We start from the raw sequence: 21,110 nt of genomic DNA, 5'->3' as shown, positions 1-21,110 counted from the left end.
TGACTTCTTCAATAACTATCTGTGAGATTGGGCATGCTATGTCACCTTTATGAACTTTAATTTGTAAAACTGAGTTAATAAAACTTACTCATAGAGTTGTAAATAACCACTATTATTTAACAACTAGTAGGCAATCAATAACAGGAGTCAATTATTAATAAGAAATACATACAAATACATTGTAGAATATTTATATTACACACTTATGGTCCAGATTAATTTTAACACTGGTTAGATCCCAGTGTACAAAGTTAGTTGTATACTTTTCAGGGTGAATTTTATGGTATGTTAATTACATCTTCATTTTAAAAACTGGTTAGATCAATACATTTTAATACGTTCAAGAATTTGTTATCAAATGAAACATAATTTACAACTCCCTACCTTCCATTTTACTAAGAATTTTAATGAGTAAATGTTTTTCATCATCTGAGTCCATTCTTATTATAACCAGCACCTAGTCAAAAATAAGAATTTCATATTTGTAACATGTATCTTCATGGTTATTATTTTTTATAGTTTTGATACAGTGACAAAATAACAAACACATGAAACTAATGACAGTAAGATTACAAAGTATTTGTGTTGTAAAAGATGTCAATGCATAATACAAAGGAATACATTTATTTATTTTTTTTATTATTATTTGTTTTTGAGACAGAGTCTCACTTTGTTGCCCAGGCTAGAGTGAGTGCCGTGGCATCAGCCCAGCTCACAGCAACCTCAAACTCCTGGGCTTAAGCGATCCTCCTGCCTCAGCCTCCCGAGTAGCTGGGACTAGAGGCATGCGCCACCATGCCTGGCTAATTTTTTCTATATATATTTTTAGTTGTCCAGATAATTTTTTTTTTTATTTCCAATTTTAGTAGAGATGGGGTTTCGCTCAGGCTGGTCTTGAACTCCTGACCTCGAGCGATCCACCCGCCTTGGCCTCCCAGAGGGCTAGGATTACAGGCGTGAGCCACCGCGCCCGGCCAAAGGAATACATTTTGATAAGATCAAACATCAATGAAGAAAATATTTTGGGGTAGGGCATTCTTAGCTAAATAGTATTGACTATTTCATAATTTCAAAGTTAAATTTTATCTTATATCCAATTCTTATTTAAACTGATTACTTTTATCTGATATATTTCAATACTTAACCTTAATTTGCTGTTGACTTTGCATCCAACTTAGTATCTGACATTGCAATTCCTGTATCTTGTAGTTGGTTTCAGGCTTGTTTTCCCTAACAAACTGAACAATCTCCAGCTGCCTCCAAATATCATCCAAATAGGAGCCTAAAATGCTTCTGTAGATGTTTTTTGCATGTGACAAATATCCTATTATAGCAAAATTAGAAAAAAAAATTGCATAGGTCTTTTTGTTCTTTGAGAAATCCATGGTAAGGCTGAAAGAAAATTAGAATTGTAACAGAGATAGTTAAAATTTCCTTTAATTCTTTTCTGATATCAGTCAGTTATTAACTAATGAAAACTTTAAAACTTAATGAAGCTTAAAAATATGTACACCACAAGTCTCTTTTTAAGCTGCACAACATCAATATACCTTGATGTACTCTATATATTTCTGACTATATATCCTATCCTTTCCTCCTCCTGGCTTGTTGGATGTTACTGCACTCTTCTTAAATCCCAGAATCTATATTTATATGCAAGTCCTGTTGAAATGCTACTTAACTAGAATTTTCTTGGTATTTATCTACCTGATTTTTGTAGTTGATTTCTGGTTATTTATGTATATGACTTAATAACCTCATTAGCCTAAAGCTCTTTCAGGGCAGAATACATGGTATTTATATGTATTAATAATTAAATTGTATAACTGCTAAAACAGCAGTGCTTAAATTCAGACTCACTAAGGGCAATTTTTAAACATAGATTCCTGAGACTCATCCTTAAAGGTTCACATTCAGTAAATCTAGATTGTGTCCCAATGATTTCTATGTCTAAAAGCTCTCCATATGATTCTGCTGCACAGTGAGTTTTGTGAATTACTGTAATAGAGCACCTGGCACAGTAACTTATGTAGATCAGGTGTTCAACGAATATTTGGGGAACAAATAATAAACTAAAAAAATTAATGTTTATGTTCATGTGTTATATGTATGTGCACATTTATTTTAATTTCATACTAGAATTGTTAGGCTGATGGACAACTTTGAGATTGATTTATGTTCTTTCTACCTCCTAATCTTCAGACCTCCCGCTGATTCTCCATACTGCCATCAGACTTAACCTTTTGAAAAATAAATCTAATCCAGAAGCATCCCTGTTTCAAGGGTGCCCTATCATCTACAGAATAAGGTCTAAATTCTTCCGTGTAGCTTAAAAGGCTTTTCATGATTCAGCTCTTTCTTACTTCTCCAGGCTTAGTTCCTGTTGCTTTCTACCTTGTCATCTTCGATCTAGCTACATAGAACTGTTGGCAACACACCCACCCCCTGGGCCATTACTCTGGGGTCTTAATTCTGCCTAGAATACTCTTTTATACTTTATTGACTTGGTAAACTTCTACTTATTTTTTTAAAACATGTTCATCTTAAGGATAATAGTCTCCATCATTTGTGCCACTACTATGTATCTCTATTATAATACAAATTACATTCAGTAATAAATACTGAATTTATTTCTGGGTTAAAGCCCAGAAGGGAAACTCTATACCTTGAACCTTAAAGCTCATTACCTTGCTAGGTTGGGAGAGATAGCAAACTGGAAGCTGGAATAAAATACAGAATTCTAGGAGTGAACAGGTCAGGTAGTCAGAGCTCCATGGATTTTTTTTCCTCTGCCATTATACAGAGAGAAAGAAAGGAGGACAACCTACCTTGGTCTTTGCTTTCAAGAGGTTTAGAGGAGTGAGAAAGTCCTTTACTAAAAACATCCAAGGCAGCTAGGTTATTCATTATTGCTTGGTACCTAGAGCTTAAGAAGTTAGTTTTCCAACAAGAATCTTTATTTTATAGTATTCCTCAAGGTAGCCAGATAGTTATGCCAAAGTATGATTTAGTAAATGCATTTCTTAGAGAAGCAAAAATAATTCAGTCCAAGTATATAGCCCTCAAAGGTCTCACTTAACTAGGGTAAGTTATAAGTACTTAAAGGTAAATATTGTTCAAGCAATCCTCTATAAATATTATTACTCCAATCCAAGATTTTGATAAATATTGAGCACATTGTACTTGGCTAGATTACATACTTGGCCAAGTATTATAACTAAGCTACAGCTACCTTTAGAAAGCCCAACATAGTGTTTTTTCTTTCTTCTCCACTGAAACCATTTGAGTGTTGATACTGGACCAGGTTGTCTTATCTCCACCCATAGACAAGTAAGGATTGGGGACTACAACTCTAGTTTCCAGTCCCTGGAACAACTGTAAGGGTACAGTGTCACATGCCCTTGCATTATGCTTCTCAGCTTCCATAAAAGATTGTCTGTTCTACGGTGAGCCTATTATTCATAATATCGAAGCAGCATATCAGAATCTAGAATATCAGAGCTCCTAGTGCTTTAGAGGGAGTAGAATTGTGATTCACTGTTGCTCAATACTCATCAAAACCTTGGATTAGAGAAATAATACTTACATCTGAGTCACAGACAAGAGAAAATGTCTGAGTCTTAGATCAGAGAAAAATTATTTCAGTTTATATTTGAAATAGGTTCCAGAAACTCTAAATTATGAAACATAATCCTATAAACATACAATTAGTGAGTCTAAATATCCTGCAATAAGAGGCCTAAAGCATTAATGTAGTAAGACAGATATTTTAGATATTTTAATTATTTTGATAGGTTAGAAAAAAATTTCCAAAGTTTTCAAAATTTCTAATGTGTTCAAAATAGTTTTTTTTTTCCCCTAAGACAGGCTCTCACTATGTCACCCAGGCTAAAGTACAGTGGCATGATCAGAGCTCACTGTAACCTTGAACTCCTGGGCCCCAGCAATCTTCCCTGGCTCAGCTGTCCAAATAGCTGGGACTTGGCTTTAATTTTTAAATTTTTTTGTAGAGATAGGGTCGCGTTATGTTGCCCAGGCTGGTCTCAAACTCTTGGTCTCAAGCAATCCTCCCACCTCAGCTTCCCAAAATGCTGGGATTACAGGCATGAACCCTCATGCCTGGCCCAAGATAGTTTTTTTATTCAAGTAATTCATATCCTAATTTACACATAACTAAAAAAGAAACTGCAAAAGATCTTACTCTTTATAATTTAGTTATATTTTATGTAGTAGCAAAGATTCAAGGCCACAAACATGCAATAAGAACCAAAAATGTATATGGCAAAATGTCAAATCTCATGTTAAAAAGTAGTACATGATAATGATTAGACAATCAAATCTGCTAAGGCCTTCAGGACTATGTAATCAGACCTAGTTTAGAGAATCCTAAACCTATTTTTCTAGGTGATGATAATTGTTAAAGACAATTTCTTTTCATCAACATAAGCAGAATAAAAATATATATTCTACTATAATTATGTCAAAATGTATATAATGCTTAGTGTAACAGAAGTAAAAGAAAGCTATATAATTTCTTATAAGGTATATCTTTTTTTAGAAAAGTAAGTTATTTAAGATGGAATAGTTCAGTAGGAAGAAAGAACAAATAAAATTTTTCCCCACTAACCCAATGCTGTGTCCAAGCTGCATGTTAAAAGGACATCTCTAATTGTTACCAGAAGGTGTAGGAGGGCAGCATGCTTGAATGTCACTTCTCTTCCATCATTTGTACCTAAGTAAGGAAAAACATATTTTAAGACAGACTATATATATCCATTGCTTTTTTTCTCTTTCTGTCCTCTTGTCATTTGGCCCCAAATGCCATCATGGGAAGTACATGACAGAGTAAGGAAATTAAAGCCTTCACTTTCTGGCAAAAGGACAGTGAAGGGGAGCTCTACAGAGTCAGAATGTATTGGGGACAGAGTGGAGAAAAGAGATCTCAAGAGGGTGATCCCATAGACTGGTATAAGAACTGAGAAAACTGCAAAGCTACACAGGCATGAATTTCACCCTAAAGAATGTAGCAATAAAAAAAAAAAGAATATAGCAAAAGTTTTAAGAACTGACCTATGAGCCTGATCATTTGCCCAGGTCCTAGAGTGGCCACTGGGTGACACACATTTAGGACAGGTCCAAATAGCACTGCAAAGGCTCTGCAAACTGAAAGCATATTAGAACTACAACCCTTAAAGGCAAGTAGCCTGAACTTAACCAGGTTGACTGCCTGCTAAAACAACAACAACAAAAGTCAACTTTAGTAGAACTAAAAATTGAAGCAAGAACCAGAATCTCATAACATAATATTCAAATGCCTTGGACATAATCCAAAACTACTGAGCACATGAAGAACCCAGATCATGCCAACCTGCAAGGGAAAAGACAATTAATGCAAACTCTGAGATGACAGATGTTGAAATTATCAGCCAAAGACTTTTAAAGCAGCTACTATAACCAAGTTTGAATTCCTAGGATAAACCTCACTTGGTCATTATGTGTTATGCTTTTAATATATTGTTAAATTAAATTTGCTTAAATTTTGTTTAGAAATTTTTTATCTATGTTCATGAAAGATGTTGGTTCATAGTTTTCTGACTTTATGTGGTTTTGGTAACAGGGTAATATTGGACCCATAGAATGGGCTGGGAAGTATTGCCTTCTCTTCTATTTTCTGGAAGAGTTTGTGTAGATTGGTTTTATTTCTACCTTAAATATATGATAGAATTAGCCAGGGTAGCCATCTGGGCCTAGAGTTTTCTTTGTGGAAAGGTTTTAAACTACAAATTCAATTACTTATATAAATATAGGTCTCATAGGTGATCTATTTCTTCTTGAATAAGCTTTGGTAACTTGTGTCTTTCAAGTAATCTGTCCATTTTATCTACATTGTCAAATTTATTAGCATAAAGTTGTTCATAATATTCCCTTATTATACTTTTAATATCTGTAGAATCTGGAATAATGTCACTTCTATTATTTCTGATATTGACTATTTGTGTTTTCTTCTTCCTGATCAGTCTGGCTAGTGGTCTACCAATTTTATTGATATTCTCAAAGATCTAGCTTTTCTTTTTAATGATTTTCGATATTGCTTTTCTATTTTCTATTTTACTGATTTCCACTTTGGTCTTTTTTATTTCCTTTCTTCTTTTTACTTTGAGTTTCATTTGCTTTTCTCTTTCTGCTTTCTTAAGGTGAAAGCTGAGGTCACTGATTTGAAACCTTTTTTCATGGTCTCATAATAATTGTTTAGTACTATAAATTAATTTCCCTTTGAGCTGCTTTAGTGACATCCCATAAACTCTGAATATGTTGTGTTTTCATTTTCATTCACTTCAAGATACTTTCTAATTTCTCTTTTGATTTCTTCTTTGATCCATGGATTATTTAATAGTGTTTTATTTAGTTTACAAATATTTGGGGATTTTCCAACAATCTTTCCATTATTATATCTATTTTAATTCCATTCTGGTCAGAAAATAGAATCTGCATGACTTGAATTCTTTTGAATTGATTAAGAATTGTTTTATGGCTCAGAATGTGGTCTATCTTGTAAATGTGCTGTATACATTTGAGAGGAATATGTATTCTTCTGTAGTTAGGTGGCATGTTCTTCAAATGTCAATTAGATCAAGTTGGTTAATAGTGTTCTTCCAGTCTACTAGATCCCTGCTGACTTTCTGCCTACTTAGCCTATCAATTATTGAAAGAGGGGTACTGAAATCTCTTACTATAATTGTAAATTTGTCTTTCTCCTTGCAGTTCTATCAGATTTTGCTTCATGCATTTGCAAGCTCTGTTATTAAGTGCAAAAACATTTAGGATTCTTATGTCTTCTTGATGAACTGACCACTTTATTATGAAATGACCAGGGATAAAAAAAAATCCCTTATTATATTCTTTGCTCTGAAATTGACTCTGTATGATGCCAATATAGCCACTCTACCTTTCTTTTGACTTGTGTTAGCATGGTGTATCTTCTTCTATCCTTTTACTTTTTAACCTTTACATGTCTTTATATGTTGCAAGTAGCATATAGTTGAGCCTTGCATTTTATCCAATCTGACAATCTCTGCCTTTTTATTGTATTTAGACCCTTAATTTAGACATTTATTTAATGTGATTAGGATTTATAATATACATCCTTAACATTTTCGTAGTCTACCTTCAAATGATATTATACCACTTCACTTATTATATAAGAACCTTACAATGTATACTTCCATTTCTCCCTTCCAGGCCTTTATGCTATTGTCATGAATTTTGTTTTTATATATGTTATAAACACCCCAATATATTTTTTTAGTATTATTTTTCTTTAAACAGTTACCTTTTATAGAGATTTAAATAACACACACAAAAAAACTTACTTACTCATGTAGTTACCATTTCTGGTGATCTTCATTTCTTTGAGTAGATCCATTTAGTATCATTTTTCTTCTGCCTATAGGAGGTACTTTAATATTTCTTGTAGTGCATATCTGTAACTAATAATTTCTTGCAGCTTTTTTATGTCTGAAAATGTATTTTGCCTTCATTTTTGAACATTTTTGTCCAGTATAGGAAACTAGGTTGATGGTTTTTTTCTTTCAGTACTTTTTCTTCAGTGTTACTCACTGTCTTTTCATTTGCATTATTTATGTCAACAGATCTCATGTTATCCTTATCCTTGTTTCCTGTATGTAACATAACATTTTTTTCTCCCCTGGCTACTCCTACAATTTTCTTCTTATTATTGGGTTTGAGCAATTCAATTATTGTACCTTGTTGTAGCTTTCTTCATGATTCTTGTACTTAGGGTTCATTGAGTTTCTTGTATCTGTGGGTTTGTAGTTTTCATTAAATTTGGAAGGTTTTCAGTCATTATTTCTTCTAATATTTTTTCCATTTACCCTCTTTTAACTTCTTTTTTGAGAACTCTAATTACCATTGTGTTAGGCTATTCGTCTGGTTTTTTTTTGAGATGGAGTCTCGCTCTCTCACCTGGGCTAGAGTGCCATGGCGTCAGCCAAGGTCATAGCAACCTCAAACTCCTGGGCTCCAGTGATTCTCCTGCCTCAGCCTCCTGAGTAGCTGGGACTACAGGCCCATGCCATGATGCCCGGCTAATTTTTTCTATTTTTAGTAGAGACGGGGTCTCACTTTTACTCAGCCTGGTCTCAAACTCCTCTCCTCAAGTGATCCTCCTGCCTTGGCCTTCCTGAGTGCTAGGATTACAGGCGTGAACCACTGTGCCTGGCCTGGGTATTTGAAGTTGTTCTACAGCTCCCTGATGCTCTTTTCATTTCTTTCTTTCTTTTTTCATTCTTTTACCAAATAATGCTTTACAGTTTTGTATAGCTACAGTTTTTATTGCTATGCTTTGAAATTAACTAATCTTTTCTTCTGCAATATTTAATCTGTCATTAATCCCATCCAGTATACTTTTCACCTCATACATTGTAGTTTAGTCTCTAGAAGTTTGATTTGGATCTTTTTTATGTCTCTAACTTTTTGAAAATACAGACAACAGTTAATACATTTCAATATCCTTCTGTGGTAATTCTAGTATCTTTGTCAGTTCCAGGTTTGTTTTGATTGATTATTCTCATTATGGCTTGTGTTTTCCTGCCTTTTTGTATGCCTGATAATCTGATTGGATGGCAGACATTGTGAATGTTACTTTGCTGAGTGCTAGGTATTCTTGTACTCATATAAATTCTCTTGAGCTTTGTTATGGGACGTAGCTAAATTTCCTGGAAGTAGTTTGATCCTTTGGGTTTTGCTTTGAGATTTGTTAGGCAGGTCCAGAACAGTGCTAAGCTTAGGGATAATTATTCTCCACTACAGAGGCAACATTTTTTCTGAGTACTCTACTTAATCCCCTATGAATTATGAGTTTTTCTAGTCTAGCTGGTGGCAGCAGACATTATTCCCTGCCCTGTGTCAATGCAGCAAACTGGTCCCTCTAATTATTTCATATGTTTTTTCCTACCACCTCAGGTAGTTTTCTCACATATATTGTTTTTTCAATACTCTGCTTAATACTTGAGGGAGATCCTCTGCACAACTCTAGGACTTTGTGTGTGAAGCTCTCTGCTTTCTAATGTTCTATTCTTGAACTCTATCTGTCTTGGTTTCCCTGTACTCTCCGCTCTGTTTCCTCAACTCAGATCATCCACTGGGCTCTGCCTCCGGTACCTCACCCTATGCTATGGCCAGGCAACTCTTTCAAGGCAGTAAGCTAGGGTAATGGTGAGGCTCACTTCACTTGTTTTGCATCTCTCAGAAACCACTGTCCTTCATTGCCTGATGTCCAGGGTCTTAAAAACTCATTTCATGTATTTCATCTTTGTCTTTTTTGTTGTTATTTCTGGCAGGAGCATAAACCTAGTCCCTGGTACTCCATCTTGGCCAAAAGAAAAAGTCTAGAATTGACTTTAATTAATCTAGTTTTTGATCTTTTTTGAGAGGAGACCAAATGCTTCAGATGCTAATAATAATAAAGTTAATTTAGCTTCTGCAATAGTAATCTGTCAAGTAATATATATCAATTAGGAGCTTCACTGAGAAGCAATGCCAGATAGTATTTCTTATCTTTTTCTGCTTGCTTAGCTGATCTTTCAGTATGATTTGGGTGGGTAACATAAGCTGAATTATAGTTATACCTTCATCCATGATTCATTTCTGAATCTTCTATACTCAGTTTTTACTAATTTTATACAATAATCTCTAAACTTATATCTTTTAAAATAATATGACTTTTATTTGCACTCACCTTGGGGAATAGCATCACTTACTACTTTTTCTTGTTCTTTTAAGAGAAACCTTGTTTGGTCAAAAATAACAATGGCAAATTTCCAATTAGCAGCAGGAAGAGTACAGAGACATATAAGTTTTTGTAAGATAGGAGTAGCTGCTGCTTCTAGGAGAGAGTATGCTTGGCACTGGCTATCTGCAAAAATAAAAGCATTAAAGGCAATGTTTTCATAGGGATAGTATGCTGTTTTTGATACACCAATTAAACATGTTACTTTATGGAAACCTGAATTTCTATCTACATTCTTTTCTGAGTTAAAAATTATGAGATTGTATAGAGATTTACTTTACGATATTTACTCTGAGTAATAAAAACAAATGAACCCAGAGAATTATATAATTTTATGGCCATATTATTTATTAGAAAGGATTTATTCAGTAATGAATTTGACATGGCAAGTATGATAACCCATATAAAAAGAATCACATATTTTTTCTTTTCCCTCTTCTACTGTTAGCTTACAACCTTAAGCCAAACAAATTTGTAACGATGCAAAATTGTTTCTAGTTTCCACTAAAATATCATTATTTAAAGATTTGCATAATCACTTAGAGATCATAAATAAAACTGAACCAAAAGAATGAAAAGATACTTAAGAACCAGTGTCATGTTTCCTTATTGATTTTAATAATGAACATGATGTTCTTAAGCAGGCTGTTCCTTAAGAGTCAAAGAACATTCTACACAGCAAAACAACAACAAAAAATCAATACAGGAATCAATAGCAACTTATTTACATCACCCTGATAGTTGGTAAAAGAACAGAGAGAGCAGCTATTAGCAGTTCACTTTCCAGACTGGACAGAAGGCTCTGAAGAGTTGCAGTTATTCTCTGATTAATGTAGGGAAAGAGCAGAGGTTTAAATGAAGGAAGAAAGAACACTTAGTGGACTGAGGTAGGGCAATGGGGAGGGGTAGAGACAGTGAATAGGGCATTCCAGGTCTGGAAATAACTTGAAAAGTAGGAGTGTAATGAATAAATATCTGAAACAAGTGAAGAAAATTTCACAGAAAATGAGGTTTTTCATAGATATCCAGGAAAGAGCTTTCAAACTAAGTAAATTTAAATGCATTTTAAAAGCATGTAGCATACCTGATGCTTGAATTTCAATGACATTATTTGTTCTCCTTTCCTGATTTGTTTTCTCCAGGGTTTTATTAGTACAGACAATAGGACTTTTTTCTTGAAGAGTCAAAGAACATTCTTCTTTATCTTGAAATTTTAATAAAAATATTAATTTGTTCAGGAAAAACTTAATGTAGCTTTACTTTTATGCTTTATTCTAAAATAGGATCATCATTGTTAAATTTCTTCAGTGAGACACATTAGTATTAAATTGAACAAATATTCAGATCAATGGACCTAACATTGTGTTAGGTAGTGAGATGAATGATAAAAATGGAAAGAACTTTGGCATCAGATCAGTGTTTCAATCTTGGTTCTGACATTAGCCTCAGTTTCATCATACGTAAAATAAGAATAGTTATAAGGATTAAAACACCAAGTACAGTTTCTGACATATAAAAGATACATTCTGTTCTACTTAATTTCTCTGACTTTCCACATACTCTTCCTTCTGCTACTAATCCTCTCCTTTTCCCCAAGCCTTCCCTGTCTCCATCCTTTCTTAACTAGGTCGATTCTTCCTACTCACCTTGCAGCTCTCAGGCACCTCCTATAAAAGTCTTTTGTAACTGCCCACTCTATGTCCAGGCCAGCAAAGTGCCCCTTCTTTTTGTTTTCTCAGCACTCTGTGCATACCTCTCTCCTGGCACTTACCACATTGTATTGAAATGATCTATCTGTGTGTCTGGCCTACTTTATTATACTATGAGCTTCTCAAAGTCAGCGACAGCATCATATTTATCTCTAATATATAATTTAGTGCCTGGCATAGAGTGTTCAATAAATGCTAGTTTCCTTTCTTCTTTCCTAGGTATTGTAGAGGATACAAACACACACACACTCACACACACACACACACACACACACACACTTCTAGTTATTTTAACCAGATACAAGTTTCATCCATCAGTACTATGATTATTAGATAATTTTAGAACTACATTACTATCTTTAAACACATGGTTAAAAATATAATAATGGAGTATATCCTAAACTGGATTAATGATGTTATTTCAAGTAATACTTTAATTATACATAATTCAAATAGATATGATCAAATAATATTAATAATTGGAATTTTAGAGGAGGCCTAATAAGTTGTAACATTTCTTGCCCCTGAATCAACTGTAAAATAAGACAAAAAGCAAAATATGTATTAAGATGTTACCTCTATTACTACTAAAGGCTAGGATGGAGAATAGAGCTTAGTTTGAGAGTCAAAAGAATTTGCTAAGTAAATACCAGAATTAGGCAGCGTTACTAACCCAATACTAGGGTATGCTGGACTGGAATAGGCTAGAGATTGGGTAGGAGCTAGGGAGTACTGCCTAGGAAAGAATCATGATATAGAGAAGCCAAAGAGAATGCCTCTTCCTCCTGGGCAGCTTGTTCCACAAGCTTATGCCCAATTTATTATTTCCATTTATTTTTAATTATAATTCAGATAATACTTTCCACCTCCTCTGAGGAGAATGTATAAAGGGGCAAAGAGGCCAGGGATGTAACACTAATTGAGGAAATATCAGAATTACAGAAGCATTCCCACCTAACATTAGTATTTCTTTAATTGTTCAGTAAATTAGTGGCTAATTATTTTTTATAAGAACACATTCTTTTTATCTTTTCCTCCTTTCTTGCTGCTTTCCCTCATTTTCTGTTGCTAATATGCCCTATTACAAGCCATCATCACAAGTATGGCAACCAGAAAAGGAAGACAGTGTTAATTTTGGGATGGATTTCTTTTTTACACCAAATATGAATAGAATCTGAAAATATTAAGAAATCTGAAAATATCAAATTCTTTAAAATTTCTCTTTTTGGGCCGGGCGCGGTGGCTCACGCCTGTAATCCTAGCACTCTGGGAGGCCGAGGTGGGTGGATTGCTCGAGGTCAGGAGTTCGAGACCAGCCTGAGCAACAGCGAGACCCCATCTCTACTAAAAATAGAAAGAAATCATATGGCCAACTAAAAATCTATATAGAAAAAATTAGCTGGGCATAGTGGTGTATGCCTGTAGTCCCAGCTACTCGGGAGGCTGAGGCAGTAGGATCGCTTAAGCTGAGGAGTCTGAGATTGCTGTGAGCTAGGCTGACGCCACGGCACTCATTCTAGCCTGGGCAAACAAAGCGAGATTCTGTCTCAAAAAAAAAAAAAAATTCTCTTTTTGTAATACATTTATAAAATAATTTTTTATATTTTGCTTATTTTTATGCAGAAGTCATGCTCCAATTATGGTGCAAATATTGGTTAGAAAGATCTCAGTTACATATAGAATCGTCACTTAGCATGGTAAGTTATAAGGTAGTCAAATTATTACATGTAATAAAAAGAAAGTTTAAGGTGAATATATATAAACATAAATGACCACAAAATTCTAAATTATTACATACTATTCTGCATTTTCACCAATTTTTTTCATTGTGAAAAATTTACTGACTGACACAGTAATATAACTTTAAATAGATCTATAAAAGGTTGTCACATCTTTTAGAAAAGTATATACAACCATCATACCATTTAGAACTGAAGATCTTGTGTCCACTAATAGTACTCAGGACAGTAAGATTTAACTATGCTCTAAGTCACATAAATGTTTTTGTATTTATTTCATCAGCATAATTTATGTCAAACTTATTCTAGAATGCCTATTTTTTTTTTTACCAGATGTGAAATGAATGACATATTACACTACCGTTGATGTGGTTATAAGCAATGAATGTAAGAATTATAACTCAAATAGAAATGCTTTGGTAATGTTAGAAAGAGTTATAAGCAATCAAAGAAAGTTTTAAAGCATACATTAAAGTATAAGTTTAAATACTGAGGTAGGACTGTCAACGAAAAGAGAAAAAAGAATGGCAGAATGATCAACAAAAGTTAGAAATACTGTGCATTTGTGTGGCCAAGCTGTAGGAAGCAAGTTTTACAAATAGTGGCTTTTGTTAAAAATTCAAATGCATTTTTAAATTTTTAGAAAAATATATATCTATATCTAAATCTATACCTATATCCATATCTATCTCCATATACAAGAAGTATGAATTAATGACACTTTCTAAGACTATGAAAAATAATATAATTTTACCTAGAACAGCATTCTTTGCCTTTTAGAATAAATTATACACTTAGTCCTTTAGCCTATCATATCTATGTCAAAATATTACTAAATTACCCACCATCTTTTTTAGCGCTCTCTGTGATTTCAGTCTCTGAGGTGCAAGTCTTATATTTATTTCTCAGCATCATGAAGTCACTCAAAAGATCCAAATCATTCTCCCGTTTTTTACCATGTTCAAAAGATGCTTTTTTAATTCTTGAAGAGGAAGATGATGTAGTAGATCGCACTGTGCAGTCAAGTTCAACATTATCTTTATTTTCTTTCTTTTGGACTATTCCATTAACTAGCTCTTGATTATTCTTTGGTTTTTCTTCTTTTGTTGGTCTTTGAACAGAGATATATTCATCAGAAAAACACAAATCTGGTTCTTCTTCCGTCAGCGATGGGCTTTTTTGTGGAAGTGATAAGCAATCATTTGTAGATTTCTCATTAGTAAGTATAATAGGTGAGGAACAACTTTTATGTTCTGTACATGCTGAAAACAGAAAACAAAAAATAATCAAATGATCTCCATGCCTAAATTAGTGTTCTATTAGGGTATTGGGATAACTTTCAGTTGTAGTTTCTCAGTAATATAATGTAATCATTAGGGTTACTTTGTTTATTGCTTTGTAAATCAATTTTTGACCTGAATAAAACAAATCATTAAAAATAAAAAAATTTAAGACCTCTTTTTCCTACTATAGGAGCTGTACCAGATAGAGAATAAATTCCAGAAAGCCCTATTGCTGATAGGCATATAATGAGTTATAGCTTTGGAGGTAACAGTTACCTTATGGGTCAAAGACTTATTTACCAGGCAAGCCACAGACTGGAAGAAAATATTTGCAGTACATATAACTGACAAACAGTTGTATCCAAAATATATAAAGAACTCTTATAACTCAATATTTAAAAAACAACCCAATTTAAAAATTGGAAAAAGATTTGAACAATACTTCATAGAAGATATGCATATTCTACAACATGGATGAATCTTGAAAAGATGCTAAGTGAAAGAAGCCAGTCACAAAAGGCCACATTGTATGATTCCATTTGTATAAAATGTCCATAAGAGGAAAATCTATAGAGGGAGAGAATAAATTGGTGGTTTCACAGCTGGGTAAAATAGGGATTGACTATTAATGGGTATAGTGTCTCTTTATGGGGTGGTAAAAGTGTTCTAAAGAGGTTTGTGGGCCAGGCGTGGTTGCTCACACCTGTAATCCTAGAACTCTAGGAGGCCAAGGCGGGAGGATTGCTTGAGCTCCAGAGTTCAAAACCAACCTGAGGAAGAGTGTGACCCTGTCTCTACTAAAAATAGAAAAAAATAGCCAGGCGTGGTGGTGCATGTCTGTAGTCCCAGCTACTCAGGAGGCTGAGGCAGGAGGATCGCTTGAGCCCAGGACTTTGAGGTTGCTGTGAGCTAGGCCGATGCCATGGCACTCTAGCCTGGGTGACAGAGTGAGACTCTGTCTCAATAAATAAATAAATAAAATTGTTTATGATGATGATTACATAACTCTGTGATTATACTAAACACCATTGAATGGTATACTTTAAATGGGTCCATTGTGTGGCATGTGAATTATATCTCAATAAAACTGTTATAGGCATACCCCAGAGATATTGCCAGTTTGGTTCCACTTTATTGCAAGAAAATATTGCAATAAAGTGAGTCACATAAATTTTTTGCTTTCCCAATGCTTATAAAAGATATGTTTACACTATAGTGTAGTCTATTAATGTGCAATAGCATTATGTCTACAATAACAAAGTACATACCTTAGTTAAAAATACTTTATTGCTAAAAAATGCTAACAATCATCTGAGCCTTTAGCGAGTTGTAATCTTTTTGCTGGTGGAGAGTGTTGCCTCAATGTTGATGGCTGCTGACTGATCAGGGTGCTGGTTGTTGAAGGTTGGAGCAGTGTGGCAATTTCTTAAAATACAACAATGAAGTCTGCTACATCGATGGACTCTTCCTTTCACGAAAGATTTTTCTGTAGCATGTGATGCTGTTTGATAGCATTTTACCCACAGCAGAACTTCTTTCAAAATTAAAGTCAATCCTCTCAAACCCTGCCACTGCTTTATCAACTAAGTTTATGAAGTAGTCTCAATCTTTTGTTGTCCTTACAACAACGTTCACAACATCTTCACCAGGAGTAGATTCCATCTCAAAAAACTTTCTTCGCTCATCCATAAGAAGCAAATCCTCAACCTTTCAAGTTTGATGATAAAGTCACAGCAATTCAGTCACATTTTCAGGCTCCACGTCAAATTCTGGTTTGCTTGCTATTTCCATCACATCTGCAGTTACTTCATCAACTAAAGTCTTAAACGCCTCAAAGTCATCCATAAGGGTTGGAGTTCTTCCAAACTCCTGTTAATGTTTGATATTTTGACCTCCTCCAATGAATCAGGAAGGTTCTTAATGGCACCTACAATGGTGAATCCTTTCCAGAAGGTTTTTAATTTACTTTGCCCAGATCTAAGACAGGAATCACTATCTATGGCAGCTCTAGCCTTATGTAGTATATTTCTTAAATAATAAGATGTGAAAGTTGAAATTCTTCCTTGATCCATGAGCTGCAGAATAGATGTTGTGTTAACAGGCATGAAAACAACATTCATCACCTTGTCCATCTCCATCAGAGCTCTTGGGTGACGAGGTACATTGACAATGAGCAGTAATATTTTGAAAGGAATTTTTTTTTCTGACCAATAGATTTCAACAATGGGCTTAAAATATTCAGTAAACCATGATGTAAACAGATGTGCTGTCATCTAGGCTTTGTTGTTCTATTTATAGAACACAGGCAGAGCATATTTAGCATAATTCCTCAGAGCCCTAGAATTTTCAGAATGGTAAATGAGCACTGGCTTCAACTTAAAGTCAGCTAATGCAGCTTGTTAGGACCCAGCTGCATTAGATCCTAATAAAAGAGTCAGCCAGTCCTTTGAAGCTTTAAAGCCAGGTATTGACTTCTCCTCTCTAGCTATAAAAATCTTAGATGGCATCTTCTTCCAATATAAGGCTATTTCTTCTACATGAAAAATCTGTTGTTTAGTGTAGCTACCTTCATCAATTATCTTAGCTAGATCATCTGAATAACTTGCTGTAGCTTCTACATTAGTACTTGCTGCTTTACCTTGTACTTTTTTATGTTACAGAGATGGCTTCTTTCCTTAAACCTCATGAACCAATCTCTGCTAGCTGCCAGGTTTTCTTCTGCACCTTCCTTACTTCTCTCAGCCTTCACAGAATTGAAGAGAGTTAGGGGCTTACTCTAAATTAGGTTTTAGTTTAAGGGAATGTTGTGGCTGCTTTGATCTTCTAACCATACCACTAAAACTTTCTCTATGTCAGCAATAAGGCTGTTTTACTTTCTGATTGGTTGTGTGTTCACTGGAGTAAAACTTTTAATTTCCTTCAAAAACTTTTTCTTTGCATTCACAACTTGGCTAACTATTGGCACAAGAGACCTAGCTTTCGTCTTATCTTGGCTTTTGACATGCCATTCTCACTAAGCTTAATCATCTTTAGCTTTTGATTTAAAGTGAGAGATGTGGGACTCTTCACTTGAACACTTAGAGGCCATTGTAGGGTTATTAACTGGCCTAATTTCAATATTGTTGTGTCTCCAGAGAATAGGGAGCCCCAAAGAGAGGGACAGTGACAGAAGAACCAGCCAGGTTAGTGGAGCAGTCAGTACACACACATTTATTGATTAAGTTCACTGTCTTATATGGGTATAATTTCTGGTGCCTCAAAACAATTACAATAGTAAGATCAAAGACCACTGATCACAGATCACCATACCAGATATGAAAATAATGAAAAAGTCTGAAATATTACAAATTAACAAAATGTGACACAGAGATACAAAGTGAGCCTATGCTGTTTAGATAGACTTGTTCTACGCAGGGTTGCCATAAACCTTCAATTTGTAAAAAATGCAATATCTGTAAAGCAAATTGCAGTAAAAGAGATATGCCTGTATATATTTTTTTTAAAAAGAAGAAGATATAAAAATGGCCGATGAGTATGTAATAAGATGCTTATCATCATTAGTCATCAGGGAAATAAAAATTAAAACCACAGTGAAATACTACAATACATGCATCAGAATGGCTAAATTTTAAAGACTGCTGATACTGTGTTGACAATGATAAAGAATACCTAGAACTCTCACACATTGCTGGTGGAAATGTACAATGGTGCAATTACTTTGGAAAACAACTTAGTAGTTTCTTATAAAATTAAACATATAACTTACCACAAGACTCAGCAATTCCACTCCTAGATATCCACTCAAGAGAAATGATGACATATGTCCATAAAAAGACTGTTCAAGAATATTCATAGAAGTTTTATTCACAATAATAAAAAACCGGGAAAAAATCCAGGGGAGTTCATAAACAAACTGTGCTACATCCATACAATGAAAATTTCCTCAGCAATAAAGGAGAAATGAACTAGTGATACATACAACATCATGAATAAATCTCAAAAATGTTATGCTGAGTGGAAGAATCCAGACACAGGAGTTCATACTATATGATTGCATTAAATGAAATTCTAGAACAGGGAAACTAATAAATAGTGATAGAAAGTAGACGAGTGGTTGCTGGAGCTGAAGGTAAAGGCCAGTGGGGGAGAGAAGTGGCATAGAGGGAGAATGACTGCAAAGGGGAACAAGGGAACTTTTTGGTGATGGAAATATTCTATATCTTAATTGTAGTGGTAGTCGCACAGGTATATACATTTGTCAAAATGCATCAAACTGTACAATAAAATGGGTGTAGTTTATTACATGTAAATTATACCTCATAAAGTTGATTTGAAAAAAAATGCCTATAGGCCAACTAAATAATATAAATGAATGAAGTATATGGCTAGTGCTTAAATCATAATCTTTAGATAGGTGAACTTTGCATTCTTTTCTTCCAAAATGTGGTCTATAATTTTGTTTTAATTTTTGCTTTTATTATAGATATTGGTGTAAAAAAACATTTTACTTTCCTCTTAAGTATACTTATACTACTATCCTCTTATACTAAATGTAAGACAAAAGTGCAAGAATAATGCTAAATGCCAACTAACATCTGGCCTCAATTTGTGAGTCCTGGAAACTGTGGTAAGCTGGAGAATGCATGGTCTGTCTAAAGTGGTGAACTGTTAATGGCCTCAGCCAATTGTTGCTATACAAGAATCTGAGTCCAGTTTTTGGAATTTTACAGACAAAATATGGATCATACATGTGAAATCTCCCAGATTTTAAATGTTGGTAACTAATTAAAACACCATATGAGTCAATAATGTGTGGGCTGAATAGGGCCTGCGTACTACCAACTTGGAACCTCTGAGATATCCTAGAGATAATCTGGTATGTTTGGCAGGTAAATAAGAACTATTTGTTATTTCACTTTTCTGATTATTTTCCTTTCCTATGCTCTCTTTAACCACCCCAACCCTGACAACTTGGCCATGGGCTCTAGATATAGTTACTGCTTCTTAAACTTCAGAGTTATACTATCATCATGATTCTACTGGATATCCAGATAAATGGTATGTTTTATTTTAACCTCAAATTAGTTACATATCACAATAAAGACTTTACATAGTTTTATAGATTTAATCTTTTATCTGGATATTTGAAAACCCCATAAGATCTTCTCTCTTTTCTTTGTCTAGCAACCTGACCTAATCTGGTTTAAAAGTCTTAGTCTACCATGGGTACCATCTAGGCCTGGGATGGACTGGTATGCATTTGTTTGATATAGTCTGTTTATCTATTTCCTTCCTACCATATCCAAAGCCCTCTATGTCTTCTGAAACACTCCTTGCTGATAACAATTCTCATCCCAATTCCTTGTCTCCTTAGACCAGTCTCCCAACACAGATAATAATTTCCAAAAATTCACTTTTAAATCTATTTGTCACTTTATAATAAACTAAATGAAACTTTCCCAATCTTTTAAGATTAAAACTTATTAATTATTACACAAACGGATTTTAAAACAATACATACATACTTTAAAAAGGTATATATAATTCATGCTAAGTATGTTCCATTTACTGTGATGGCATATATAGCAACCAAAATAGCTCAAAGATAGACATTCAAAAGACATTTTTGCCTTCTTAAGTATAAGTAAAAAATGCTAAATTAGTAAACTTTTAGGTAACCAAGGAAAATTTTCTATTGTTGAAGAGATGTTACTAGAACCTTGAATGCCAAGGTACAGCTGTCACGTCAAAAAGCAGTTACTACAAATGCATGTTTGTGTTTAGGCTGATGTAAACAAAAACTGTGCCAGCAATTTAATCATTTATAAATGGAAACAAAGTCTTTAATTAAAAATTACTAGAAATTTAAAAACTGAGACCATAGAATTTTAGAACAGGATAGGATTGTAGAGATTAGCTAGTCAAACTTCATCATTTTTCCAAAGAAGAAAACGGGACCTAGAGAAGCCCAAAGTCATAAATTCTGGCAGAGCCAGAACCAATATTGAATGATAGAACTAAGTGATTTTCCCAATCATCTAGAGGAAACCAATTATCTAACCTTTTCTCACTCTGAAAATGTTCACATCATATTTACTATTATGTACTTACATTGTAATGGAAGCATTTCTGTAGGCAAAAATCTCTCCATTTCAGTGTCATTAGAAGACAGATGATCATGATGCAAGTATGTATTCAGATGTTTCAAAGTTTGTCTCATCATTAGATTTAGTCCTGCCTGTTTCCACCAGTCTGCCTTTATGGGATTAATCCCAAGGCTTCCTTCTTCAATAGAAAATATCTTCTTCAAATCTGTAACTGAATATTGACTGTTGGACTCTTGAATTCTTCGCACTTAAAAAAAATAAAAAAACAAATAGAAACAGTTTACAGGGTAAAAGAAACAAAAATCACAATAAACAGAACCACATTGGAATTTCTTTTGTTTTTTTTTTTTTAACACCCCCCGACTCGCTGCCACTCTTGGGAGGGAGGGGAGGGGCAGTCTGGAATTTCTTCATGAAACATATTTTCACAAGTTAAAAATAAAAGTAAAACTTAAAGTTATATC

The 21,110-nt window shown here is 34.2% G+C and overlaps 1 protein-coding gene across 1 annotated transcript in view; it reads right to left on the bottom strand.

Annotated features, from left to right (window-relative positions):
- The window catches only part of SHOC1 (shortage in chiasmata 1), an 80,232-nt gene that overhangs the window by 19,632 nt on the left and 39,490 nt on the right, over positions 1–21,110 (bottom strand). The window contains exons 11-17 of the mRNA XM_045563628.1: positions 20,651–20,893; positions 14,102–14,518; positions 10,893–11,012; positions 9,758–9,934; positions 4,628–4,732; positions 1,146–1,324; positions 385–457 (exon numbers count right to left, since the gene is read on the bottom strand). Coding sequence (XP_045419584.1) covers positions 385–457; positions 1,146–1,324; positions 4,628–4,732; positions 9,758–9,934; positions 10,893–11,012; positions 14,102–14,518; positions 20,651–20,893 — 1,314 coding nt within the window. The remainder of the gene's footprint in view (positions 1–384; positions 458–1,145; positions 1,325–4,627; positions 4,733–9,757; positions 9,935–10,892; positions 11,013–14,101; positions 14,519–20,650; positions 20,894–21,110) is intronic.

This window comes from Lemur catta, chromosome 10 (assembly GCF_020740605.2).
Source record: "Lemur catta isolate mLemCat1 chromosome 10, mLemCat1.pri, whole genome shotgun sequence".
Lineage (NCBI taxonomy): Eukaryota > Metazoa > Chordata > Mammalia > Primates > Lemuridae > Lemur > Lemur catta.
Note: the sequence above shows the minus strand (reverse complement) of the source record. Positions and strands in the feature narration are given on the sequence as shown.